The 27,453-nt window shown below is 44.4% G+C and overlaps 1 protein-coding gene across 1 annotated transcript in view; it reads right to left on the bottom strand.

Annotated features, from left to right (window-relative positions):
• Window positions 1-27,453, bottom strand: part of NUP188 (nucleoporin 188) — a 49,665-nt gene that overhangs the window by 7,529 nt on the left and 14,683 nt on the right. Inside the window, exons 7-30 of the mRNA XM_059143389.1 lie at window positions 26,638-26,730; window positions 26,366-26,485; window positions 20,136-20,347; window positions 18,663-18,777; window positions 17,823-18,023; window positions 16,833-16,922; window positions 14,002-14,067; window positions 12,947-13,066; window positions 12,339-12,465; window positions 11,468-11,620; window positions 11,160-11,286; window positions 10,861-10,948; window positions 10,688-10,764; window positions 9,997-10,111; window positions 8,798-8,918; window positions 8,602-8,668; window positions 7,359-7,487; window positions 6,895-7,034; window positions 5,942-6,048; window positions 3,539-3,745; window positions 3,276-3,445; window positions 2,262-2,331; window positions 1,792-1,859; window positions 1,167-1,362 (exon numbers count right to left, since the gene is read on the bottom strand). Of these exons, the coding sequence (XP_058999372.1) occupies window positions 1,167-1,362; window positions 1,792-1,859; window positions 2,262-2,331; window positions 3,276-3,445; window positions 3,539-3,745; window positions 5,942-6,048; window positions 6,895-7,034; window positions 7,359-7,487; window positions 8,602-8,668; window positions 8,798-8,918; window positions 9,997-10,111; window positions 10,688-10,764; window positions 10,861-10,948; window positions 11,160-11,286; window positions 11,468-11,620; window positions 12,339-12,465; window positions 12,947-13,066; window positions 14,002-14,067; window positions 16,833-16,922; window positions 17,823-18,023; window positions 18,663-18,777; window positions 20,136-20,347; window positions 26,366-26,485; window positions 26,638-26,730 (2,979 nt within the window). The remainder of the gene's footprint in view (window positions 1-1,166; window positions 1,363-1,791; window positions 1,860-2,261; window positions 2,332-3,275; window positions 3,446-3,538; window positions 3,746-5,941; window positions 6,049-6,894; window positions 7,035-7,358; window positions 7,488-8,601; window positions 8,669-8,797; window positions 8,919-9,996; window positions 10,112-10,687; window positions 10,765-10,860; window positions 10,949-11,159; window positions 11,287-11,467; window positions 11,621-12,338; window positions 12,466-12,946; window positions 13,067-14,001; window positions 14,068-16,832; window positions 16,923-17,822; window positions 18,024-18,662; window positions 18,778-20,135; window positions 20,348-26,365; window positions 26,486-26,637; window positions 26,731-27,453) is intronic.

The raw sequence follows: 27,453 nt of genomic DNA on the forward strand, positions 1-27,453 counted from the left end.
GAGGGTGGCAGGATTTTTGGAGCTACAGTTCAGGACCTGTTGCCTATCCTGTACTGCCTGGGAACACAGGTAAGAAAACTCACAACTTCTGGTGGTAATGATGATCACTGGACTTATTGTGGGAATCATTTCATGGTGTATAAAAATACTGAATCATTCTGATGTCCGCTTGAACCTAACACAATATTATTTGTCACTTACGCTTCAATTAAAAAAAAAAAAAAAAAAAAAAAAAGAGCTGCTGTCCAGCTAGGGCCTTAAGGCAGGTGACATACAGGCTCCCCACGTCGGACTCGAGCATTCCCCAAAGACCGCCTTGCCCTCTGCTGTGTCTGCAATCTCTGGGGCTGCAACCACAGTGACACAGCAATGTCCCCAGGTCATGGGCAGTCTGGCACAGGGAACAAGTCACTCAGGGAAGATGTAAGGTTAAGAGTATGCTTGGAACAAGGGACATGCATCAAGCCCAAATTATTCATGAAGTCAAGATATCTATCTGGATTCCCCAGAGAAGAACAGTTCAACACTAAGTCCCCACTGCACAACACGACCAGGTGAAACCACACACACACACACACACACACACACACACACACGCATGCACAAAGAAAAAACACAGACTCTTCTCAAAAGCTAGCTCTCTCTCTAAAAACCAACTCTCTAAAAACCAACTCACAGACACAGAACATAGACAATGTCTCTGTTCTTTTCTGAGACCAAGAAATGCAGTTTCTAGAAGTAATGAAAACAAACTGCTCCTTAGAGAGGGTGCTGCAGCAGCTGTCCCAGCTGCCTGCTGACCAGTCCACGAATATTTACCCAGCTCAGGGCACACACCCGAACAGGTGACGCGACACGTGCAGGAGAAGCAGATGCAGGAAGGGAGCCCCTGAGACCCATCCAGGGCCTCAATGGCAGCTCCCGGAGGCTTTTATGAGTGTTGCAAGAGATTTTAAAACACTTCTCTTTTTCTTCCAGGTCCCTAGTTGTCTCCAACACCCTGAAGAGCCTACAGAAGGCCCGGTCTGCGGGCCCACAACTGTTACGTTTCAGCTCTCAGGGAAGATCCCTGGTTCATCCTTCATCCCCGGGGGCTGTCTCTGTCAGGCATCCTGGCACACGGTTGCTAGGATACCCAGGCAAAAACCACTCCGAGAGGCTCTTACGTGGCTGGTGGCAATGATGAGCAGCATTCTCCAGGCGGAGACCAGCATCTGATACTCCACCAGGGAGGTGCAGCCGCTGCCCTCCGTGTCAGCTGTGTGAGCCGCCAGTGACTTGACGTATCCCGACCAGTAGGCAAAGCGCTTCTCGCTGGAAAATTTCTTAAGCGTATCTTTTAATGACTGATCTAATGAGCCCCTAGGTGTCAAGAAAAAATGAAACCTACAGTTAGGCGTTGAAAGCGGACGGAAATGTGATGGGCACAGACCCTTGTCGAGGCAGAGAAAGCAACCTCACTTGGGCTTAAAGGCAGACGGCTCCAGTCACCTCCACTGTGTGGGGCTCCTACTTCGTGCTCAACATAATGGATTAGGTTGAGGCCTTTTCCAGGATTCCTCCTCCATAAAATCCCAGGCACATGGAGTTTGCTTCACAATAACTCTCTCTGACAATCATAAATGCCATCAATAGACTAGCCAGGGACACAACTCAGCGGCCCTCTACCAATGGCTCCAAACCAGCTCTCTCCTCTGCCTTGGCTCAAAAAGCCATGCCCCCCATGGCAGGCCACTGCGCAACCCCTCACCCAAACCTTAAATTAAAATCTTGAAAGGGGAAAGGACTCACTTAACTACATAGTATATCTCCAAGCAAATTATCTTCATGATGAGGGCACAGGTTTCCAGGACACTGGGCTGTGGAGTGAAGAGCAGATGATTAGACACCAATCATGAGGAGAACCCCTGCCCTGGTGTCCCCTTCAATGGAACAGAACAGGGACCTGACACTTGGGAAACAAGGAAGCCCAATCTCTATCAGATGTGAACGGCACCCACGATGGCAGGTCTGCGGGGTCTCCAAGCAAGTGGAGAAGACCACGGACGGAGCCATCACCGCAGGGCCGGGCATGCCACGTTCCTTCCCAGCAGATGGCAAAGGGAGAGGAAGCAAGCACGTCTCTGAGAAAGAAGCCTCCAGTGAAGAAAACACTCCCGTTGCTTACCGAGGGGATGTATCGTTTCCTAGCCCGCAGTCTCGCCGCCCAGCCTGCCCTCCCGCGGACTCTCCGCCCCGTCCCACTCTTCACCCTGGCTTACCTCAGAGGTTTCTGAGGGAGGAGAAAGCGTTCCAAACAGCGGACTGGTTAAATTCTCCCAAAACTTGGGTCTGAAAAGAAAACACATTTGGAAATCTTACTTTCTCTGACGCAAGCCTTCCTGAAGTTCTGTCCCCCGCCCCAGCTGGTTCCTTGTCCATACTGTACCCTGTACCCGTCTCAGTCCTAACATGTGTTTCATGGGTCAGCTGCTCCTACATAAATGAAACAGGTTCCAAAGATAAAAATTATGTTTTCCTGTTAAAAACACAATTGTATGTATATTCTAGAGTTGACCAATAAAAATTCTCATGGGGCACCTGGGTGGCTCAGTCATTAAGCATCTGCCTTCAGCTCAGGTCATGATCCAAGCGTCCTGGGATCAAGCCCCGCATCAGGCTTCCTGCTCAGTGGGGAGCCTGCTTCTCCCTCTCCCACTCCCCTGCTTGTGTTCCCTCTCTTGCTGTCTCTCTCTCTATGAAATAAATAAAACCTTTCAAATAAATAAATACATACATAAAAGTAAATAAAAACTCTCGTGATTTGTGCCACCATACATTTTCCTCAGTCCCACAGAGTGGGGAGGGAATAAGGCCATGGGACCCCTGTGGTCGGCCTTCTGAACGTCCCTTTCCTTTCTGCAAATAGGGTCCTGGAGAACAGGGGTTTCATTCAGTTCAAGGGCCCAAGGAAACCACTCTCATCTGCAGCTACTGGTACCAAGAACAAGGGATTGTGACGGGGTTAGCAAAAGGGAAGAACATACAAGGCAGGAAAAGGAAGGTGCCCTAAGACAACCCCATCTCTGCCTTCGGGTGAACAGGACACCTGCTGGCAGCGGCAGCAGCAGAGAACGGCGCCGAGTCAGGCTCCCGCACACCAAACCAGGCTCTGAGCACAGACTATGCGTCTGCCAAGTGAGCTGTCGCAACAAACCTCAAAAGTATAAACCACTGTTATTCCCATTTTGCAGACATAAGCCTTGGAAGGCAATCCCTCCCAGAGTCAGACTCACTTGGTTCTGAGGACCAGCATGGCACTGTCCCGCCGGTCCTGCCACAGGGCGTGCAGGAAGGCAATGGCTGCCCGATGCAGCAGGGGCGGACACCAGTAGCGGTCCTGCTGCTGGGAATCAATCAGATCCAGCACCGCGTGGAGGCAGCTCCATGCGCCAAGGCTGAATTCCTGCAAGAGGGCCAAGCCACAGTTCAGCCCCTCAGCCGCCACCCAGCAGCGCACCCACCCCCTCCCCCAGCTTCCTCCCAGGCACCGGCTCACCTTGGAGCCGTCACTGCCATCCTTCACCTCCAGGTTCAGAAACAGTTCAATGAGGCCTGGCTGAGTCTCTACCGCAACCGTGAGGAACTCCAGAATCATGACTTTGATGCGCATGTCCTCAATCTTGCTCTGCAGCCGGGTCAGGAAGGCATCTCGAATGGCAGCTGCATCGTTGCCCAGGCAGGCGTATACGGACATCGGGGCCACCTGGCAGACACCAAACACACAAACGTAGGGCTCTACATTCAGAAAAACCTCCACGGGCTCCTGCAAAACGTACTGGAGAACTTGTAGAAAATGTGTGGAAAGGGAAACACCCAGATGTATAGCTCTAGGTTAGAAGGGACGTTGCGTCAAACTACAGTACAAAAGGCCCACCAATTGGGATGCCTGGGTGGCTCAGTTGGTTAAGCGGCTGCCTTTGGCTCGGGTCATGATCCCAGCGTCCTGGGATCGAGTCCCACATCAGGTTCCTTGCTCGGCGGGGAGCCTGCTTCTCCCTCTGCCTCTGCTACCACTCTGCCTGCCTGTGCTCGCGCGCTCTCTCTCTCTCTCTCTGGCAAATAAATTAAAAAAAAAAAAAAAAAAATCTTAAAAAAAAAAAAGGCCCACCAATTCATGGAAGAAAAAGTAATCAACATAAAAATATGCATGACCTCTCTCATGGTTAAAAATATGCAAGGTAGGGGCGCCTGGGTGGCTCAGTGGGTTAAGCCGCTGCCTTCGGCTCAGGTCATGATCCCAGGGTCCTGGGATCGAGTCCCGCATCGGGCTCTCTGCTCAGCGAGGAGCCTGCTTCCTCCTCTGTCTCTCTCTGCCTGCCTCTCTGCCTACTTGTAATCTCTCTCTGTCAAATAAATAAATAAAATCTTTAAAAAAAAAAATATGCAAGGTATAAAAATGAGATGATACCAATTTGCCTATTCAATTAGCAAAGATTGAAAAAACTCATGGGGCCATTGTGGCAGGGATACAGGACTTAGCATTAGTACAAACTGTTGGAGCACCAGGCTGGCTCAGCAGGTGGAGTGTGAGACTCCTGATCTTGGTGCGGTGAGTTCAAGCCCCATGATGGGTGTGGAGATTAGGTTTAAAAAAAAAAAAAGGCATAAACTGTTACCATCCTTTTTGGAAGATAATTCAGAAATACCTAAAAAAGTTAAAATGTTCACTAATACCTAATTTTAAGGAACTGAAAACAGAAGTTAATGGAACTCTAGGGATAAAAGTCCTGCAGCACTGCCTGTAATAGTGAAAGACAAAAAAACAGCCCCAATCAGTTAGGGTGCATCCATGCTGGGGCATGCCACGCAAGCATCAGAGACAATGAAGCAGCCTAAATGTGCCCACACGGAAAGACCGCAAGATCTGGTGTTCCATGAAGAAAGCTAGGCATACAACAGCATGAATGGGGCCCTTCTACTTTTGCAAAGAATAAAAGAACACACCAAACGTCCTTTAAACACAGATAAAAAGAACTCTGCCAGGGTGGCTCAGTCAGTTGAGCAACTTGACTCTTGGTTTCGGCTCAGGTCAGGGTTATGAGACTGAACCCTGCATTGGGGTCCCCACTTGGGCATGAAACCTGCTTAAGATTCTCTCTCTGCCTCTTCTCCCTCTCTCTCTCTCTCTTTTTTTTTTAAAGATTTTATTTATTTATTCGACAGAGAGAGATCACAAGTAGGCAGAGAGGCAGGCGGAAAGAGAGGAAGGGAAGCAGACTCCCCGCTGAGCAGAGAGCCCGATGCGGGACTCTGAGATCATGACCGAGCCGAAGGCAGCGGCCCAACCCACCAAGCCACCCAGGCGCCCCCCTCTCTCTCCTCTCTTAAGGGAAAAAAAGAAATCAGACCAATGAATACCAATCTGCTCCTAGGGATTCGTGGAACAAAGGGATCAAGTGCACCTTAATTTTCTATGTTACGTTTATAGGTTAAGGTTTCATTATTTTAAAATAAGTCTGTCTTTTGTAATCAGGAAAAAAATACCATCATAGAACAACATTTATGTGTGGTGTGTATGGCAACACAATATGTGTGCTGTGTGTATGACGCGTCACTTTAAAAGTCAGAGAAGTCTTGGGGCGCCTGGGTGGCTCAGTCAGTTGAGTGCTCAGCTCTTGATTTTGGCTCAGGTCATGATCTCAGGGGCATGGGATTGAGCCTCTCATTGGGCTCCATGCTGGGCATGGAGTCTGTTTGAAATTTTCCCTCTCCCTCTGCACATCAGGTTCCCCACCCCCAGCTCATGCACACGTGGGTGACCTCACTGTCTCAAATAGATAAACAAAATCTTTCAAAGTCAGAAAAGTCCAAGTTAGGTGTTTCCCTTGAAAGAAGGCAGGAGCGGTCTCAAACACCAAGTGAGCTTTCTGGGGCTTTAGCTGATTGAGTGGGAACCTACTGTGGCCAGACGTTTCAGCAGCTGGATGGCCAGACGCGGTAAAGCAGGATCGTGTTTGTGGTAGATGTACTTGGCAAGAACAGCAATGAGGTTGTTCCCATGGGCACCTGAAGCAGCACAGGAAATAGGTTAGACAGCAAGTGTGCCGAGTCAAGACCCTAAGAGAGGCTGTTGGTCACAAAGGCTCACACACAAGGGAAGTTACTGGCCTCAAGTCCTGGGAAGGCCAGAGAAAATCCAGGGAACCATCCGTTCTTTTTTTTTAGTAGCCAAGGGGATACCCAAGATTTGGAGGTAAACACCCCAATCCAATTCATTAAGAACAGAAAGGGGCTGTAAGACATTTTGAAAAAAAACAGGTAGTCTCTTACCAGGTTAGAAAAATATATCACACTGAAAAACTACACTGAAATGCACATATTACCAAATCCCAAAATGATACAAGTAGAATACATCTTAGACAGTACCTAACCACCTACTTAAAAATGAGGAAACACAGTCCCGGAGGGATTAAATGAATAGTGTAAGACCAGAGAGTCAAACCGTCAATATTTACCAGGTACGACCAACTTCTCTCCATGACTGACAAGGAGCAATCTTACCTCCACTATAATCTTATAAAGTAGGCACTACTATTATCCTAATTTTATTGACGAGAAAGCTGAGGCAGAGCTGCTTAATAATAAGCCAAGGTAACACGGCTGATTAGAGCCAAAATCTGAAGTCAGGCAGCCTGACTGTGAACACGGGTCCTTAACTATTATTCTGTCATCAACAGGAGGCAGAAGCAAAGGACGTTCCCACCCTCTTGTTTCTAAGTCCAGGATGGGAGCTGGTGCTCATTCCCAAATTCTCTCCAGGAATTAGTGAGAAAATACTGCTGGTCTCCAACAACACAGCCTGAAGTATGCCCTTGTGGGCAGAAGCCCTGCTGGTCAAAGAGCGATACATACCATGCTGTGTGAGAGCCTGCTCCAGGGGGGACACCACATTAGAAGGCGGTTTCAGCCGAATAACATTGTTGGTGACGGAGAATGCCAGTTTCACTGTCTTGATCAGCAGCTGGCCCTGCCCCTGGCCCTCTGCCCCATCGCTAGGGTGCCAAATGGAAACCAAAGTTGATTCAGACAACATGACTTCATTCACAACATATGTGCTCTCATGAATTAGATTCCAACAATAATCCCAGAGGTCAACAGCTTCTGTTAGAGGCCCCAGTCCAAGCTAGGAGCGAGGAGGAGCAATCAGCTCCCTTCGCTGTGTGCCAGTCTACACAGCAGCCACCAGGGTACATAAAGTCTACGTCCTAGGGGAAACAAGACTGTCTTAAAAAGCTACCACACATTAGCTTACACTGGAATTCTTAGAACACGCAGGCTCAGTAAAGACAAACGGGGAAGGGGGCTGGGAGCCCTACCTGCGGGGCTGAGCAGCCATCACCATGTCGATGGTGTCCACCCCGACGCCCATGATATTGATGACCGTCTGCCCAGCTTCTGTGTAGGCCAGGCTGCAAATGCAGAGAGACTGCAGGCTGGGGCTGTGACTGCAAGACAGACACGTTCCAAGTTACCAGGGAGCCACCAAGTTTATGACTGGAAGGGAAGAGCACTGTCCAAACCGAACCAAGGGGACATCAGTAATACAAAGCAGCTCTCTGCCAGATGAACACACTCTGATCACTCTGCTTAAACAGACTTGCTCTTAGGGCCGCCTGGGTGGCTCAGTGGGTTAAAGCCTCTGCCTTAGGCTCAGGTCGTGATCCCAGGGTCCTGGGATCAAGCCCTGCATCGGGCTCTCTGCTCAGCGGGGACCCTGCTTCCTCCTCTCTCTCTGCCTGCCTCTCTGCCAATTGTGATCTCTGTCTGTCAAATAAATAAATAAAATCTTAAAAAAAAAAAAGTTTGCCTTCAGCTCGGGTCATAATCTCGGGCTCCTGGGATCGAGCTCTATGTAGGGCTCCCTGCTCAGTGGGGAGTCTGCTTTTCCCTCTTCCTCTGCCCTCACCACCCCCCCAACTTGTACACAAACATGAGTGCTTCTCTCTCTTGAATAAAAGTCCTAAAAAATTAAAAAAAAAAAAAAAAAAAAAAGATTTGATCTTAGAAACTACCCTGTAAAGCTATCTTACTGTCTTATCAATTAATGGACAGATTTACTGAAATGAGTAATTATTAATCCACAGAAGAGACTGCACGGAGCCACTCAAACGAGACAGGTCTGTATGAAGTGGCACGGAAATGAAATTCCAGAGCAGTCAGTATAAGCAGAGGAAATCACGTAGCAGAAAACATACTAACTTCGTAGTAATCTCCCAGAGGTAGGTTCAGGAAGGGCGCTTTCTACTTCACAATGAACACGTGTTACTTTTGTAAGGATCATAAAAAACAATTTGTGTGTGTGTGTGTGTGTGCATGCCCACGTGTGCAGTCTCACTGGGGACAAGCTCATTTCCCCTTCACTTCTCTTCTCGACTCACAGGTAGAAAGGATGCCCTCCAGTGGATAGCAAATCAGAACCTCAAGAGTACCGAGCTCTGGGCTCAAGCAAGGGGAGTTCTCTGGAAGAACAAGGGGGCTCCGCACAGAAGGCCCTGTCTTCCCATGAGGAGTGGTGGCATCTGGGCACAGCCAGCTCAAGCAGTCACCTCCCCCTTATACCTGCCATGTAAGTCGGCCTCATGGCACAAGTTCAGGATCGCATGAATCAGCTCCAGGATTAGGCAACCTAGACTCCAGAAAAGACACAGGAATGCTGTGGCATTCTGTGCTAACCCGCATCCCGAGAAAGGGGAAGACAAGATCTCCAGGGAGCCTGGAGTTGCTTGGTCTTCCCTGGACACACCGCCTTCCTTACCGATCTGTTCTCTCACACCGTGGGAGTTGTAACGCCACTTGTGATAGCCGGGAAGCATCTCCTTCAGCACAAACATGACGCAGGGCACCAGCCCTTGGCTCTGGGTACTGCCCAGCTGCCCCTACAAGAAACCATACTGTGAGGACTTCTGCCATTTAAGGAAGGGTTTTAGCTATCAGAAATTGAACTCGAAACCCACAGGTCCACAAGAAATCTTGGCAAACCCTGGCAAACATTAGGATTCAACGGGGTCCAAGCTGTGGGTTTCTCTGACACAGAGAAAAAGACTAACAAAACAACGTCACCATGTCCCAAAAGGCAGCTATGTGAAGGGGACGGAGGAAGGTTAAATTGGTGCAGGGGAGAGGTACCATAAACATGAAGGATATGGGACCGTCAGGGACAAGGAATGCCGGTTTCATGGTCACGATGCCAGCCACATCCTCTGCCCCTAGAATACCAGAAAGGAGCTCTACTACTCACAATTCTTTGTCCAATGTTACTCGGTAACATCAGCTTCCTCACCTGTAAATGGGGATTCTTCACTTCTGCATAAACAGATCTTCATCCCTATCTCTACAAAGGGCTCTTTCTACCTCTGTAAGCACCTGTTCACTGACCCTCACAGGCAGGAAGTGGGCCGAGCGCTTCTCGCATGCGGCCCTCTCCACAACTCTGTGGAGTAGAGACCATTCAACGACTCCTATTTCACAGAGGTTGTAAAAAGTTCTTTACCCGCCCGAGGCTGATGGAGCAGGCAAAAAGTCAACCTGAAATGTTGACTTCCATCAGACTGCAACATCTATTTTTTAAACTGAGCTGGAATCCATTAATGGATTGCGGAACCAGCTTATGAGAAAATATCCAAATGCCTTTTGCGTCGTCAGAGTAGTGCTGAATTGTGACCCTCTGCCTCGGGGTTCCACACACACGTACGTGTATACGGAGGCGTGACAGAAAACGTGCGTACCACCCCGGGCTCCAGTGAAAACAGCTTGACAGTCACCCCATCATATCACCTGCCTCCGAGGGTTACATTACATAAATTAACTCAGGAAAAGTGCCCATCACAGAATGGGTACAGAGTCAATACATAGAAACTGTTAATGCCGTAACCTCAGGACAACTGATGGGCCTGAAGACCTGAGGACCACAGCAGGAGAGACTTTCTCGGATGATTCCAACTGACTCACTCTTACCTTGACAAGAGTGGTGATCAAGCGCAGAAAGGCAATTGTGACCGCGTACTCGCCCTGGGGCTGCTCACTGTTCATCAGGAGGTTTCCATACCCTCCGGCATTCATCCCCTCCGCACTGAGAGAGAATAGAGGCAGGGGAATCAGGGTGGGGCAATCTCAGGGTTTCCAGAAACTAATCACAGAGCACTCTTGTTATTACGTAGATGGCTTGGGCCTCCAACAGGAAATCTCCACAAAAGAATTCATCAAATTTCAGCTACTTCCTACCCAGAGTGAACATTAAGAAGGTGTTTTAGTGATGTACAACCTCAAGAAATCAAGTAAACATCCAAAAAACATCCTTTTGTCTTCTAAGTTAAGAGCAGGCAAGGAGAGAATGCTCAGATAGGAAAATGGAGCCTGTGTATTAATAACTGCCCAGCAGGTGAGCTCCAGCAACCACGAAACAAGGAAAGGTACAGAGTGACTATGGCCTAAGAAAGGGAAGCCAAGTCTCCGGATCTAGTCATTTCCAGATTCTTCAGGTGGGAGAGTTAACTCCCACACACCTAGGGGGGTTGCCACTGGATGAGAAATATATCCAGAAACTTCCAGCGAAGTTTCTTGAAAAGGAATGAAGCTAGCCTGGACTTGAAACGTGTATGGCGCTCCCAGGGAGTACACGCTGCCCAATGAAGAAGACCTGGCTCACCTAATCATCTGACTCATGCTGGAGACCTGGTGCGCCACGAATGGTAAAAAGCCTGTGTGACGAAGATCAGTCCACACCTGACAAGGGAAAAGAAGAGCCCAATGTCCACGTGTCTTCAGGTAGCCACCAGGTGCACCCTTTTTTGGCTCTTAGGAAGCCTTGGCATCTCTCACCTTTGCTGGGTTCCGGGCAGCCAAAACAGTCAAGCAATTGACACAAGAAGCAATGACATCCACTGGTGGGGAGATCACTGTCGTTAGCCTGGAGAACAGCGTACTCTACTCGGTAAAGTGAATAACACAACTTGTTCCTCCATAAACATTTTCCATTTCTCTCTGCCCAAGTCCCTCCTCTCAGCAAAGACAGAAACACAGAAAGGCCCTCAGATGGGGACAGTATCAGACCAGGGCTTCCCACAGAGGAACAAGTATGGATGCTAACCCAGCAGGTGTGCGACCAGATAGAGGCTTACCGCTGCAGCAGCATGTAGATGCGGGACGTGATGGGCAACAGACAGTCTGCTATGGACAGATCCGTGCTGATGACCTTATGCACCAGATCGATGATGGGTCTGACTCGCTGGCAGTGCTGGATTACATCTGTGGGGAAAGAAAGCAAACAATTCCTTCAAGAACATGGAATAGTCTCTGAGACCCAGAAAAACACTACACTCATCCCAGTCTGGATGGTTTTCAATTTTATCTTGAGAGTCTCTGTCCTCTGAATCTAAGCACAGCCATTTTCCGTCCCCACAGTCATGTCTCCCTCCGCGGACCTGACCTGCAGTGGAAACGACGTGCAGCAGCATTTCGATCTCGCACGTGAAGAGGGTCCAGCTGCTGTAGGAGTACTCCCAGCGTACCAGGTAAGCCCTGTCGTCCAGCACTACTTGGCCCACGGTGCCCTGAGGTATGCGAAGGTTGGTCTGGCCCCCTGTGGGAGAGAGGAAAGGAAATGAGTCTAATATCTGGGGATACAATAGGAAAAAGTGCCTCCTACACCAGACACCAGTATTTAGTCACACAGAGATGTACACACTCTCTTGCTAGTAGCTAACACTGATGGACCAGTTTAAAAACAATTTAAAATTGTTTTTAAATACGCCCTTTTACCCAACAACCCCACTGTGGGGACGCTATGTACTAAAAATAAAGGCACCAGTGTGTGAGGGACACGTACCCGAGGCAGCACTGTGTGTAGTGGCAGAAACCTGACATGGCCTACATGTCCTTTAGAATGAAAAAGATACAAGACTCTGGAATATCCAGAATAATTCTGTAGTTACTAAAAAGAATGGGTCAGATCTGTATATAAGGAAAGCAGCTTGCAGAATGAGTCTAGAAGAGCATACACAGTATGTAAAAGGACACACCAACTCTCAGCACCTACTACCCAACAGCTAAGTCCCAAGAGGCAAACTCAGTGAGGTATAGACTGGTGCCATGTCTCTCATTACAACGAACATGCATTATTTTTGAAATAAAACAATCCAATGACGTAAAAAAGGGATAAATGCACTCAGTTATCAACAAGCATAGTGAGAGAAGAACTGCTTTAAAGGCAGCTTGCATGAAAAAGTTGAAGCAGCAAAGACAAAGCCTCAAGAGAGGCCAAGGAAAAGAGCTACTGAACCAAGGTCTCTCCATCTTACCAAGAGGATAAAGGAGTTTGGACGTTTGCCTCCGCCAGAGAGTTCCATCTTCGTGGGAGATCACATCATGGGGCTTGTGCTTATAAAGTTCATTGTAGAAAGACATCTTATCCAAGAAACTATACACCTGCCAACATGCAGAAAAAAACACACCTACACGTTTACCTGGGGGACATGCAAGGGGTCCCATGTCCACGTCTCTGCCCTTTAGCCAGACCATGCACGTGGGGACTCCCTAATTCTTGAACCCGCCTCCGCACTCCTTGCCAGCCCTCACCATCCTCTAACGCTGAGCTCAAGGAGCCCTCACTCACAGACAGCTGACTCTCCTGAATGGTGGGTCTTCACTACTCAAATGACGCTGACTGTGTGGCTTTATTAGTTACTCCCTTTTTGTGTTTACTGTTAGTCTCTGCCAATGAGATAGTAAGGAACTTTATATTTTGTCCTCTCCCACAGCATCTACAATAGGTACTTTAAATTTTATAGACTTGAGACACTACCTCTGGCAGTGTTCATTCAACTTCAGACTAATTCTTGCTGTGGCAGTGGCACCCACAAACATACCTCCCACACTCTGAATTCAGGCATCTAACCGAACCACCTACCTTTTTGGCAGTGGACTTCCCTGATACGAGGGCTCGTAGCAATTGCAGAAGTGGGGAGAGGAGATGGGGGAACATCCCACAGACACTGTCCAGAATGATCCCAAGCCCGGAGGTTGGCTCCTATCGTAGAAGGAGAGAAGTCACTGACCACATAATCCACGAATTATAGATCTCTGAACTGCCCAGCAATCATAAGAAAGCCTAAAACCAATCATTTCCTTTAGGCAGACATCATTCCTTTTTAACAATTTAAGACTTCCATATTTCCACTGAAAATGGCTATCAGGACCTGAAAAGAGAACATCACTGCCTCGGGTGACCTCTTCTGGCCATCCTCCCTATAGGAAGACAACAGCATTCACCTCCGCATGACGTGTTTCCAATAAAGTGAAAAGCACCAAACACATACCAGCATTTGGCTACCACACAAAAGCAACAGATCCTCAATCTATACATTGTTTCACGCCACCTTCTCCCAGGAACAGCTTGAGGCCGGATAGCAACTCAGGAAGAAGATAAGACATACAGGCCACAGTACAAAGGAGAATAGATTTACTCATCAGCTGGACCCTGGGGATTCAGGCTGCTGTCAATGCTAACCCTGAGGACTGGTGAGAAAGTGTTCTCTCTAAAGCCAAATTCCTATCTAACCAGTTACAATACTCTGACTACTCAGAGTCACAATCTCCCAATACCATGTTCAAGAGTCACAGTAACACTGATGCTTGAGCCCGTCAATATGAACAAAGACTCGGTAGGTCGGCTAGCGAATATGCTAGTTAATAATACAGGCTACGGATTCAGTCAGCTGAAACTGCTTCCTGATCCTGTTTGTCTAGCTGTGTGACCTTGGGCAAGTCACTCCACATCTCTGAGCATCACCTTTCCTCATATGTGAAATGGTGATGACAATAATTCTATTTACTTCATACATTTTTCTAAAGATTAATGTGAAAAGACATAAATGCTTAATATCAGACCTATCACAAAGTAAGTGCTTGATAAATTCTTTCACTACAAGAGTATCTTAGCATAATTCCCTCTGACACACTTACTGTTCCCCAGAATAGTTCTGGAAGAGAAGGGTCTGCCAGGACTTCACATGCTGTATCAATTACATCCTGTTGGGGGAGGGGGAAGAAAATAGCTTATTTTCCCTCTTTGAACCACTATTTTTTTTTTTTTACTGCATTCTATTCAAATAAAAATACCAACAATACTTTCACATACTATGTCAGAAAGAACCGTAGATTTTAAAAGTAAGATTATAGGGGCGCTCGGTGGCTCAGTGGGTTAAGCCTCTGCCTTCAGCTCAGGTCATGATCTCAGGGTCCTGGGATCAAGCCCCACATCGGGCTCTCTGCTCAGCAGGGAGCCTGCTTCCTCCTCTCTCTCTGCCTGCCTCTCTGCCTACTTGTGATCTCTGTCAAATAAATAAATAAAATCTTAAAAAAAAAAAAAGTAAAATTATACTCTGTCTAGGGTGTATGTTATATCTGTTATATGCAGTTTGGCAAATTAACCTCTCTGAACTTCAAAATCTTTACCTATAAAATGGTGATAATGTTATCGCTTCATAGTACTGTTGTAAGGACTAAATGAGGTAACAAATGGAGAGGTGGACTATAAATTTTAAGATGCCATGTAAATGTGAAGTATTATCAGGCTCGGCTAAACTGCTCTCCTAGAGGACAAGAATAATGCCTTTTTAAGTTTTTTAATCCTCAGCACCTAGTACGGTGCTTGGCATACGCTGGGAATGATTTTTTTTTTAAACAACCCAACTACAAGGACTCTAGCAGCCCAGATATGTTAATACCGACCCTCCAGATAAATGATGAGGTCCAAATATGACCACTAGAATTTTGGCAAAGGATGCAAAGCTTACTCTGTGCCCCTAGAGCTTTGGAAATTGAGTTTTCTGGTTCACACCAATTTCTTTAATAATGGTAAGAAATTTTTATTTTTATCAACTTCACCAATTTCTTCAATTTCCAAAACAAGTCATTAAAAATGAATATAACGACTCAGTTATAAAGAACTCCTCAAACAGCACTTTCTGCTGCAAAGAACCAGGGTTCCTTGGAGAAACAGCATATCCCAGGTCTGGGGCCAGAATCCTGTAAGATAACCCCATGATGGTGGGTCATACCAGAAACAACGGAGCTATCAAAGCGCAGAAGCTTTGTTTCAGACACATCCAGAAGCTCATCAAAAAGTTCTTACTGGCCAAAGGTTGGGGGGTCTGAACATAGGAATAGTAACTGCAGTGGATTAAAACACAGCTAATGGGGCACCTGGGTGGCTCAGTGGGTTAAAGCCTCTGCCTTCGGCTCAGGTCATGATCCCAGGGTCCTGGGATCGAGCCCAGCATTGGGCTCTCTGCTCGGTGGGGAGCCTGCTTCCCTTTCTATCTCTGCCTGCCTCTCTGCCTACTTGTGATTTATGTGTGTCAAATAAATAAAATCTTAAAAAAAAAAAAAAAACACACCATAGCTAACATGTTTATTTATACCCAGGAGTTCACAATGACATGTAAAAATTTAAAGACCTTACTAGAGTGTTAACCACCTCTGCAGGACGGTAGGGAAAACTAGTAAATATAGGAAAACAAGCATGTACAGTATTCTATACCAGAGTATCAGATACCTAATAGCTAATGAGAGCAAGATTTTTTTTAAGTATAACTGACATACGTTACATTGATGGTAGGTGTACAACATAATCTAATATTTGTATATACCATGAAACAAACTTCTATAGCAACGTTCGAACCAACAAACAAGAAAGGAAACAGAATAGTGTCATTCTGTGACTCCTGAGGAACTAATGGATCTAGACAACCATCATCTAGACAATGATACAGCTTATGTCCACCGCAGTGCAAAGCGTGGATGCAGATCAAAACTCGACAGTTATCGACCAATAATGTACGGACCCTATCTATGTAGATCCTGATCAAAACAAACTTATAACAAACTTACAACATTTATTAGATAATTAGAAATTTAAATCCTGACTTGTTATTTGAAGATAGTATTTGTTTAGATGTGCTAATGGTTGTAAAGTTTTATTAGCTCCTCTTCTGGTTCATCGAATATTCATAGATGAAACTAAATGATGTCAGGGGTTTGCTTCAAAATAGTCACAATAGTCATAGGACAGAAAGAGCACCAACATTTGCTCTCAGTTGATAATCTGGAAGCTGGTGATAGAGGACCATTTAAGAGCTTGTTACATAATTTTGTCTTCTTTGATATAAGTTTGAAATGTTTCACATTTTTAAAATATTACAGAAGGATATTTATTACACCCACTGATGTTTGGGACAGTGCTCTATCCCAAAATGAGATTAAAAAATAGTATATAGGGGCACCTGGGTGGCTCAGTGGGTTAAGCTGCTGCCTTCGGCTCAGGTCTTGACCTCAGGGTCCTGGGATCGAGTCCCACATCTGGGCTTTCTACTCGGCGGGGGGCCTGCTTCCCTTCCTCTCTCTCTGCCTGCCTCTCTGCCTACTTGTAATTTCTGTCAAATAAATAAATACAATCTTTAAAAAAAAAAAACAAAAACAGTATATACATTGTGATTCTGTTTTAGAGAAGAATCATTGTATTTTTAATATATATATATGAAAGGGAACACAAAAATATTAAGAGCTTGGCCTGTGTGGTGCGATTACATTTTTTTTTCTTTTTATCAGCACTTTCTGATTTTTTTGTCATTAATATGTATTTTGTATAATACAATAAATGAAAAGAAACAGCAATAAACAAATTAATACCTGGGGTATGTGGGTGTGTGTGATAACGGGTCCAAAGGGATATCTTAGGGATATGACTGCAAAGCCAGGCAGTGTAGACAGTCTCACCAAAGCCAGATACTGACCTGCTGATTGCCCAGTGTGTGCAGCTCCAGCGAGGTCAGAACGAAAGAAAGGAGTCCGTAGACACACATGCCTGCGGTGCTGGTGGTACACTGTATGGGCAAAGGAGTCAGTAACTAATTTGAAGAACAAAACTCTGTCCCCAGGTTTAGGATAATCCTACACATTAATACAGTCTCTGTAGACAAATGGGAAGGGCATCCAAGGCTTTGTAATTTTCTTAATTTAGTCCCAAGATCAGGAAGATAAGGGATTTCTCCCTTGAGAAAGCAGGAACCAAAAATATCACCACATTCCCAAGAATAAAATCAAAAGGGCACCATTTTCAAAATGACTAGTTTTCATGGGGAAGACAAGCAGAACCAGTCCAGAGAAAGGATCAAGAGTCTCTATGTGCTGACACAAACGACGCAGCTGTCTGCATGGTCACCATGATAAATGACCCAGTGGCAGCCAGCAGGGCCTGCTGGCGGAGGTTTCCTGCTTGCATGTCAAAACAAACTCAGTCAACAGTGCCTCTGAAATTAAACCCCAACACGAGACTCAAGAGAATGGCTAATTTATCCCTCTATGGCTGAATAAGTAAGCTCCCAAAAAAGATTTCTCCAGTCAGGGTGGTCAAAGCTGTCCTCCAGATTACTGTGGTGGCACAGTACAGGCCAAGGGTTCAGACTGCACCTCCCACTGCCTGGCAGTATTATTCCGCCAGTAATTCGAGGGCAAATTACATCTCCCTACGTCTCAATCTCCTAATATGTAAAATAGGATAACAATTCCTAGCGCAAAGTGCTGTAAGGATGAAGCACAAGAATGCGCAGAAAGCGCTGATAACAGTGTCTACTCATACTACATGAGCTACAAAGTTAGAAACAACTGTCATCATCATCCACGTCACTATTACAATTCTCATGACTACTCTCATGATTCATTCCCAGGCTTCTGCCCTGCTCTCCGGCTCTCTCATGCTCCAACACCAACAGCCCGAGCCTCACGTCATTGCCCCCGCTGGCCAGTGAGCGGAGCAGTCGGGTCAGGTACTGAAATACGTTCAGCTGGATGGCTGTGCCACCTATCTTCCGGACAACACTGCTTGTCTCTTCTGGATGCAGGGTGTGGCGGAGGAGAGCCCAGGCCAAAAGCACTGGGGCGTGATGTGGAATGTCCCCGAAAGTCAACATCAAACGGTCCATATCCTGATTAAAAACAAAAAACAAAAAACCACCAAACTAAAAAACAAAACCTGTGTCACTGAAAAGAAAGGGTGAGAGCAAATGTCCTCCATTTGCCCACAGTAGCCCCTTGTCCCACTCTGATACGTCTACTCTTCCCCAACCCCCATCACACCTCACTAATAAACTCCTCCATTACTCTTCCCTTTCCCCACAATTTTTTTCTTCTAATTTTAAGTAATCTTAATGTAACATTATAAAATACATGTTCAAACGGAATTTCCTTTAGAAAATTTCCCAATCCTTCTTGAACTTTCTCTGCTCTTTCCCCACTGTCTCTCTAACCACCATGCCATCTGAATATGTTTCCCCTTTGCTCTTCTTGCACAAGGTCCGTAAACAAAGACAATCCCCAGCGGTCCGTCCTTGGGCCTCTTCTGTCCTGGTGCCAACTCTCTGAGTGACTCTATTCATTCTCACAGACTCGACTACGACCAATGTGCAGAAAACTGAAATCTGAGATTTCTTCCAATTAACTTAACACTGTAGAATCTTAAATTCCACCACAAGAAAAATTTTACATGGCAGTCTAGCTGAGTGGTGAAACACATACTCCTAACTATGAATTGTTTAAAAAGAGAAAGGAAGCCATTCCAAGTTTACCTGACAAATAAGCCCATCCTGGGCAAACTGGTGCAGTTCCCTTCTGTCATCTAAAGCACACTTATGCAAGGATTCAATATCCATGCCTTCCACCAGGATAAGGGCACTGAAGTAGCTGGGAAGAAAAATGGTATCATGGTGTCACATGTGCAACTCTGAACCTTGTGGAGAACAAGATGAAATGGAAGACACTTCAATATCAAAAAATTACTAATGGTTTTTTCTGCATTTTTTTCATACTAAGTCTTCTAAACCCTGTATGTATTTTATACTTCCAACACACCTCAAGTCATCCAGCCACATTTAAACTGCCTGACTGTACTTGACAGGGGCTCGCGCAGGCCAGAGCATAGATCCGGTGTGGAAAGCTTCCATGGCCACCAATGAGACATGACCCAGATAAACCATCTCACCACTCTAGTGGGTATCTTTGTTCACAGAGGAAATAGCCCTCACAACGTGGATCTATCTATTTGAACCACTGTAACATCATCCTTTTTGTTAAATGCAGCTGAATCTTCTCCTCAGACACAGATGCAAATAGGCAGTTCACTCCAGAGGATATACCAAGAGCAGGTAAGAAAATGCTCACCATCACAGATAACCAGGGAAAGGCAAATCAGGGCAGCAAAAGGGAAAAAAATGAGGGGATGATAGATAAGAACACGGGTTTGCAAGACTGTAGGGAAACTGGTTCTCTCCTCCTACAATCAGTGAAGTGTACGTTGGTACAGCCTCTGTGAGGACAACTTGGCAATATTTTAGAACACAAACACATACACCATTCAACCCAAAAAAGCCACTTCCAGTCCCTTCAGAGTCATACTCACCCAGATGTACAGAAAGGCTTGTAGAGAATGTTCTTACAGCATTGTTTGAAATATCCAAACAAGCTAACTGCCTACCATTAGTGAAATTGTTAAATAAACATCCAACCCATGTACTAATGCAGCAGCTAAAGAACATCCTGAGGTAAAAAGAGTTCCAGGACATCTAGTTACGTGAAAAGTTAAGTTGTAAAAAAGTACACCATTTACATCAAAAAACAAAAACACACAAACAATGTATTTTTGTATATATGGGGAAAAAAAAAATGGATCTACCCACTGCCATAAAATTCAAAGTCCACAGATGATGACCTCAAAAAGGGCAGGGGACACACTCACCGTATCACCATCTTAGCATTTGCAAAGGCTTACCATAGATGCTCACCAAATTTTTTGTTGAATGGATGAACCTCTTAGATGAAGACAGTCAAATACCAGAATGCAATACTTATTTTGAGAAAACATGGCCCTCTAATCCCAGTCTTTACTCCCTGTAAGACCTGGAACATGGCAGTGCATCAATCTGTATCCCTACCCGCAAGTGAAAAGTACATCTAGACCATCCTTTCACCCATTAACAGGATCTATTAATACCAACGTTCTAAACCTTGTACAAGTTTTGTAGCCTCAATTCATTCAGACTTACCCAATCCGATCTACGAAAGGATCCATGGTCTCATCCACCAGGTGCCTGTTGGTCTGCCTACTACCAAATCCTTGTTCTTTAAACAACTTGGTTAATGCCAACAGGTCACTAGGTGCCATCTCAAAGTAGGCATAATAAAGGAAAATAATTTCTAGCAGCATGGACTGTTCCCGAAGGCACTGAACAAACCAGCGAGACACCTGGCGCTCAGTCTGCACAACCAATGGAGAAAAAAATGGGAGAAATAAAGTCAGATTTAAAAGCCTATCTAAAATTTTTAAGTTATTTTTTATTAGATAATATATGTATAAGGAGAGAGTAAAAAAAGTCTCCCTCTTTGCCATATATTAAGGAATCTGTTAAATGCTTAAAGCAAAAGGGTTTGGGAGAGATACCAAAAATAAGCTTCCCTCTGTACAATTCCCACTGCCCAGTCATACTAACCTGTCCCCAGAGGCAACTGCTGTAGAGGTTCTTGTTTCCCCTTCCAGTCTTTTGCCATATACACTCATTCATTCCTTCACTCATTCTAAGCTCTGTCTACCTACTGACCTACCCATCCAGCCATCTCTACATCAAATATACTATACAAACTATTCCATACTTCTCTTAACTAACAGTGTATCTTACAAATCATTTCTTCTAACAGTACATTAATAATTTCCTTATTTTTCTCTTTTTTAAAAGGATTTTATTTATTTATTTGACAGAGAGAGGGAGCGAAAGAAGAAATACAAGCAGGGGCAGAGGGAGAGGGAGAAGTAGACTCCCTCAAGAGCTGGGAGCCAGATGTGGGGCTCGATCCCAGAACCCCGGGATCACGACTTAAGCTGAAAGCAGACACTTCACTGACTGAGCCACCCAGGTGCCCCTTATTTTTCATTACCAGTCCCCTCATTACTTTTAATGAAATGCCCTATTTTTATTTATATATTCTCCATAATTTAATCAGCTTCCTTGGATGTACAAACAAGTGTTGGTGAAGATGTGGAGAAAAATGACCCCCTCATGCACTGCTGGCCGGAATCTAAATTGGTGCAGCCACTGTGGGAAACGGTACGGAGGCTCCTCAAACAATTAAAGAACAGAGGGGCGCCCAAGTGGCTCAGGCAGTTAGGCACCCGACTCTTGGTTTCAGTTCAGGCCACGATTACAGGATTTTGAGATGGAGCCCTGCATCAGGCCCTGCGATGAGCATGGAGCCTGCTCTCCCTCTGCCCTCTGCCCCTCCGGCCCCTGCTCATGATCTCTTTCTCTCTCTAAAAAGCAAAAATTAAAAAACAGAAATGCCATATGATCCAATAATTTAACTACTGGGTATTTACCCAAAGGAAATGAAAACACTAATTCAAAAAGATATGTGCAGGGGGCCTGGGGGGCTCAGTCGGTTAAGCGTCTGCCATCGGCTCAGGCTCCACGTTAGGCTCCCTGCTTAGCAGGGAGTCTGCTTCTCCCTCTCCCTCTGCCTCTGTCCCTCCTGCTGCTTGTGTTCTCTCTCCCATTCATTCTTTCAAAGAAATAAAATCTTAAAAAAGAAAAAAAAAGATACATGCACCCTATGTTTACTAAAGCATTATTTACAATAGCCAAGCTATGGAAGCAATCTTAGTGTCCACTGACAGATGAATAAGGCACACACACAGACGCACCGGCAGGCAGCAATGGGATACTACGCCGCTGCGGAAAGGATGAGATCGTGCCATCTACGACAACATGGACGGACCTAGATCTTATGCTCAATGAAATAAGTTAGACTGAAAAAGACAAATACCATATGATGTTACTCATATCTGGAATCTAAAAAACAACACGAATGAAGAAACAAGCAAAAACCAGAACCAGGCCTATAAATACAGAGAACAAACTGATAGTTGCCAGAAGGAAAGGAGGCGGACAGGCCAAATGGGTGAAGGGGAGTGGGAGACTTCCAGCTGTGGAATGAGTAAGTCATGAGAATAAAAGCCACAGAATAGAAAACACAGTCAATGGCACTACACTAACCCCGCCTGGTGACAGATGGTAAATCACTGTGCTGTACACCCGAAATGTGTCAACCGCACACCAAAAACTTAAATAAATACAATGTATACCTGATAGAACAAATATACAAAAAAATCGGCAAAACCACAGATCTAAACAGTCTCAATCCGCCTGGTATGTCTCACCAGCACAACAAACTACTTTCAAATACATGTTTTTTTTTCAAGATCTTTTAAAATTTGTTTATTCGTGAGAGGCAGAGAAACAGCACTACACAAATTCTTTCAGAAAACGGAGGAAGAAGGAAAATTTCCCAACTTATTTTATGAGGCTAACATTACACTAATACCAAAACCAGACAAAGACATCACAAGAAAACTACAGACTAGGGCGCCTGGGTGGTTCAGTGGGTTAAGCCTCTGCCTTCTGCTCGGGTCATGTTCTCAGGGTCCTGAGATCGAGCCCTGCATCGGGCTCTCTGCTCAGCAGGGAGCCTGCTTCCCCCCCCCTCTCTCTGCCTGTCTCTCTGCCTACTTGTTATCTGTGTCAAATAAATAAATAAAATCTTAAAAAAAAAAAACAAACCTATAGACTAATATCCTTTATGAACATAGGCAATTTATAAAATTCCTTAACAAAATCTTAGCAACTCAAATCTCACAATATATAAAAAGCAAAATATATAACTAAGTGGAGTTTATGCCAGGATTTCAAGATCCACCTGACATCCAAAGACTCAATGTAATTCACAACAAAGTAAAAAGAGGAAAGTCATAATGTTATTTCAAAAAATCTAAAACAAAATGGGACAGGATTCCTAATAAAAGCTAAATCCCTCAGCAAACTTAGGAGGTAATTTCCTCATTTTGATAAAGAACACTACAAAAATAATTTACAACTAATAACACATTCAGGGGTAAAGATCTGAATGCTTTTTATCTAAGATTACAAACAAGGCAAGAATGCTGGCTCTCCTACCACTTCTATTCACCATTGTACCAGAGGTCCTGATCAGTTAATAAGGCAAGAAAAAGAAATAAAAGGCATAGAGATTTGAAAGTAAGTTAAAGTGCCCTTATTTACAGACAACGTGATCATGTGTATTAGAAAATCCTGTTAGAAAAAACCTACTAGAGGGGCACCTGGTGGGTCTGCTGGATGATCATCCAGCTCTTGATTTAAGCTCAGGTCATGATTCAGGGTCGTGGAATCAAGCCTTGCATCAGACTTCATGCACAGCAGAGTCTGCTTGACCCTCTTTCTTCCTCTTGCTCTACCCCTATTCCCTCTCTCTCTCCCAAATAAATAGGTAAAATCTTTAAAAATAATAAAATTAAATAAATGGTTAAAATAATGAAATTTAATTACATATTATTTTACCAGAATTTAAAAGTCATAGTTCAAAAAAAAAAACCAGGGGCGCCTGGGTGGCTCAGTGGGTTAAAGCCTCTGCCTTCAGCTCAGGTCATGATCTCAGGGTCCTGGGATCGAGGCCCGCATTGGGCTCTCTGCTCAGCAGAGAGCCTGCTTCCTCCTTTCTCTCTCTGCCTGCCTCTCTGCCTGCTTGTGCCCTCTGTCAAATAAATAAATAAATAAAATATTTAAAAATTAATTAATTAATTAATTAAAAATAAAAACGACCTATAGTGACAGAAAGCAAATTATTGGTCATCTGGGGCCAAAGATCACAGATTGACTACAAACTTTCTAGGGGATATAGAAATGTTCTATATACTGATTGTGCATATAACTACTTACAACTGTCAAAGCTGTATGTTTAAAATCAGTGAGTTTTAGGTACCTGGGTGGCTCACTGGGTTAAGCCTCTGCCTGCGGCTCAGGTCATGATCCCAGGTCCTGGGATCGAGCCCTGCATCGGGCTCTCTGCTTGGCAAGGAGCCTGCTTCCTCCTCTCTCTCTGCCTGCCTCTCTGCCTACTTGTGATCTCTGTCAAATAAATAAAATCTTTAGAAAAAAAAATTTCTAAGTAAAATCTACACCCAACATGGAGCTTGAACTCAAGACCCTGACATCAAGGGTTGCTTGCTCTATTGACGGAGCTAGCCAGGTGCCCCTACACTTAAATTTTTAAAATTTAAATCATTGCTCTATCTGATTTTCTTCTAATAGAAGGTAGGAGATAGAGGTAACAGTTCAATTTCTCTCCCCATGGTTATTTATCCAGTAGTTCAACACCATTCATTGAAAAATACAGTACTTCCCACTGACTGAAATACCACCTTTATCATATACTAACTCAGTCTGGGGTCTATAACTAGACCTTCTATTATGCTCTATTTATAAGTCTATTTACTTACATGCCAATGCCATGCTTTAAATTATTGTAGTATTAATTATCTAATAAAACTAATTTTCCTTTTTCAAAAATTTCCTGGCTATTATTTCTTATTTTTTTTTTTTTAAGATTTTATTTATTTGTCAAAGAGAGAGCGAGCGAGAGCGAGCACAGGCAGACAGAGTGGAAGGCAGAGTCAGAGGGAGAAGCAGGCTCCCCGAGGAGCAAGAAGCCCGATGTGGGACTCGATCCCAGGACGTTGGGATCATGACCTGAGCCAAAGGCAGCTGCTTAACCAACTGAGCCACCCAGGCGTCCCTATTGTTTCTTATTTTTCATGGGAATTTCAGAATCAGCTTATCCAGTTCCAAAATAAAAGGTGAAACAAACACTTCTTAGTATCTTTTTGGTATTGCACTAAATCCATAGGTTAACATAAGAAGTACTGACACTTTTATGGTGCTGTCCTTATATTCAAGAACATGCTGTGTCTTTCCATTCAGTTATGACTTCTTTTATACCCATATAGCATCGGGACATCTGGGTGGCTCAGTTGGTTAAGCATCCAACTTTTGATTTCAGCTCAGGTCAAGATTTCGGGGTGGTGAGATGAGCCCCATGTTGGGCTTCATGCTGAGCATGGAGCCTGCTTAAGATTTTCTTGCTCCCTCTCCCTCTGCTCCTCTCTGCCCCCAACTCATGTACATTTTCTATGAATAAATAAATAAATAAATAAATAAATGTATGTCTATTCTCTCATTTTAAAGTTCTCTTCATTCAGATTTTGGAGAGTTGCAAGCTTATTCCTGAGAAATTTATGCTTTTATTGCTATTTATAAACGGGCCCTTTTCTTCTACTAAATATTTTCTGGGCCCTTTTCTTCTACTAAATATTTTCAATAGTTACTGTCCATGTTTTAGCTGACAATTCAGGGTTTTTTTGTTTCTTTTTAAGATTTTATTTATCTGAGAGAGAGCAAGTGAGCACAAGCAAGGGTAACAGCAGAGGGAAAGGGAGAAGAGCAGGGTTCCCCACTGAGCAGGGAGCCCAACTTGGAGCTTGATCCCAGGATATTGAGATCATGACCTAAGCCAAAAGCAGAACCTACTGAGCTACTCAGGCGCCCTCGGCTGAATTGTTTTAACAAACACATATTATTTTCAAAAAAGGGGGGGACACATTTTAATCTATAAATATAGGCTCCTTTATAATTTAGGGTAAAATAATCAGGCTAATGTCACATATTTAGTAGACTGTGATAATAGGGGTGCCTGGGTGGCTCAGTTGGTTAAGCATCTGCCTTTGGCTCAGGTCATGGGACTGAGCCTCGCGCCAGGCTCCCTGCTCGGTGAGGGTGCCTGCTTCTCCCTTTCCCTCTGCCTCTCCTCCCTGCTTATGCTCTCTCCCTCTCAAATAAATAAATAAACTCTTAAAAAAAAAAAAGGATAATGATAATAAAGTAGAAGAAATCTTTTTTCTTTTTAAAGATTTTATTTATTTATTTGACAGACAGAGATCACAAGTAGGCAGAGAGGCAGGCAGAGAGAGAGGAGGAAGCAGGCTCCCCACAGAGCAGAGAGCCCGATGTGGGGCTCGATCCCAGGACCCTGGGATCATGACCCGAGCCGAAGGCAGAAGCTTTAACCCACTGAGCCACCCAGGTGCCCCAAGTAGAAGAAATCTTGAGTTTAGAGTTCTATTAACCACTTAAAGAAAATTTTAAGTAAGAACAGAAAGTAAATTAAGTCGATAGACAAAGTCAAGTGAAAATGTCCAGAATGAAGTACTATTACTTAAAGTCATCAATGTTTTGATCCATGACACGCTTAAACTTTTCTGAAGATCATCTATAAATACTGCAAGTTAATAAATCAATAAATAATGTAACTGAGAGCTATATGCACAAGGCTTACAACTCTCCTCAGAGTTACAGGAGGCCCGGTAACCACATACCATGAGGTTTCCATGTGTCTCCCAGGTTGGTGCTTCAGTTTTATAAAGCTCTTCAAACTGCTTTCTATATTTTGTGACTAGTTCCTTCTCCAACTTATCAACACAGTCTGCATATTCAACCTTAAAAAAAAAAAAAAAAACCCAAACAGAGTAACTTATACCTACGATAAAAGGTAAATATTCAAATGAAAGTGAAAAGGAGTAATATAAAATTATTAAACTGTGTTGAATTTTATAGGATACAGAGAACCACAAGGACTAAATGGGCTTACCCTATAGGGATGTCTTTCATCTTGAAAATAAGTGAGAAGGTGTAAGACACAACGAAGAATACAGGTTCTTTCTTCATAGTAATAATCCGCAATCTGGGAAGAACCCAAAGACGCAAAATCAGTTACTCACCTTTGCACAAAAGACACTCAATTTTAAATTTATTGATAAAGAGATCACTTCAAGATAAGAATGGAAAAGGCTGGTTTCTACTAGCAATCCTAGACACAGAAAGATTGTGTTAGGCCAAAGAAAGCAAAAGACCTTCATGAAATAGTATACAAGTAAAGCCATGCAAAGTTAAAGGAATTATTTAAAAATATAAACAAGTTGTCTTGCATGATTTCTCAAAGCTTTCAAATAACACACAACACAGCTATGGCTGAAAGGCCAAATACATGAAGGCAAATATAAAAACACCACTTGTATATATCATGCTTATAACTAAGGTACTTGGTTCTCACTAAATACCAAATAGGAAACTACTTCTGAAGTCACAGTCAAGCTCCATTCTATATGAGATCCTAAATGAGAAGGCTGCTTTGGAGGGTAGGGGAAGACAGAGGAATAAAGAAATATACATTAACCTTCCTGCATTTAGACGTAGAGAAAAAAGACACATGAAGTAGTTTTCATCCCCAGTAGCTGGATAGTATCCTTTGGAAAAGGTCTCAGCTGGGGTCAGTGGATAAAAAGCCTCTTGTTTCACAAGTATGTTACTAACCTACTTCACTGACACTTTCCATGCTTACCCAGCAAGAGTCCAAAGCCAGCAATGCCCAGGAGAACAAGTCAGGAACCCATCACCCAATTTCACA

The sequence above is a fragment of the Mustela lutreola genome, chromosome 12, assembly GCF_030435805.1.
Source record: "Mustela lutreola isolate mMusLut2 chromosome 12, mMusLut2.pri, whole genome shotgun sequence".
NCBI classification, from domain to species: Eukaryota; Metazoa; Chordata; class Mammalia; order Carnivora; family Mustelidae; genus Mustela; species Mustela lutreola.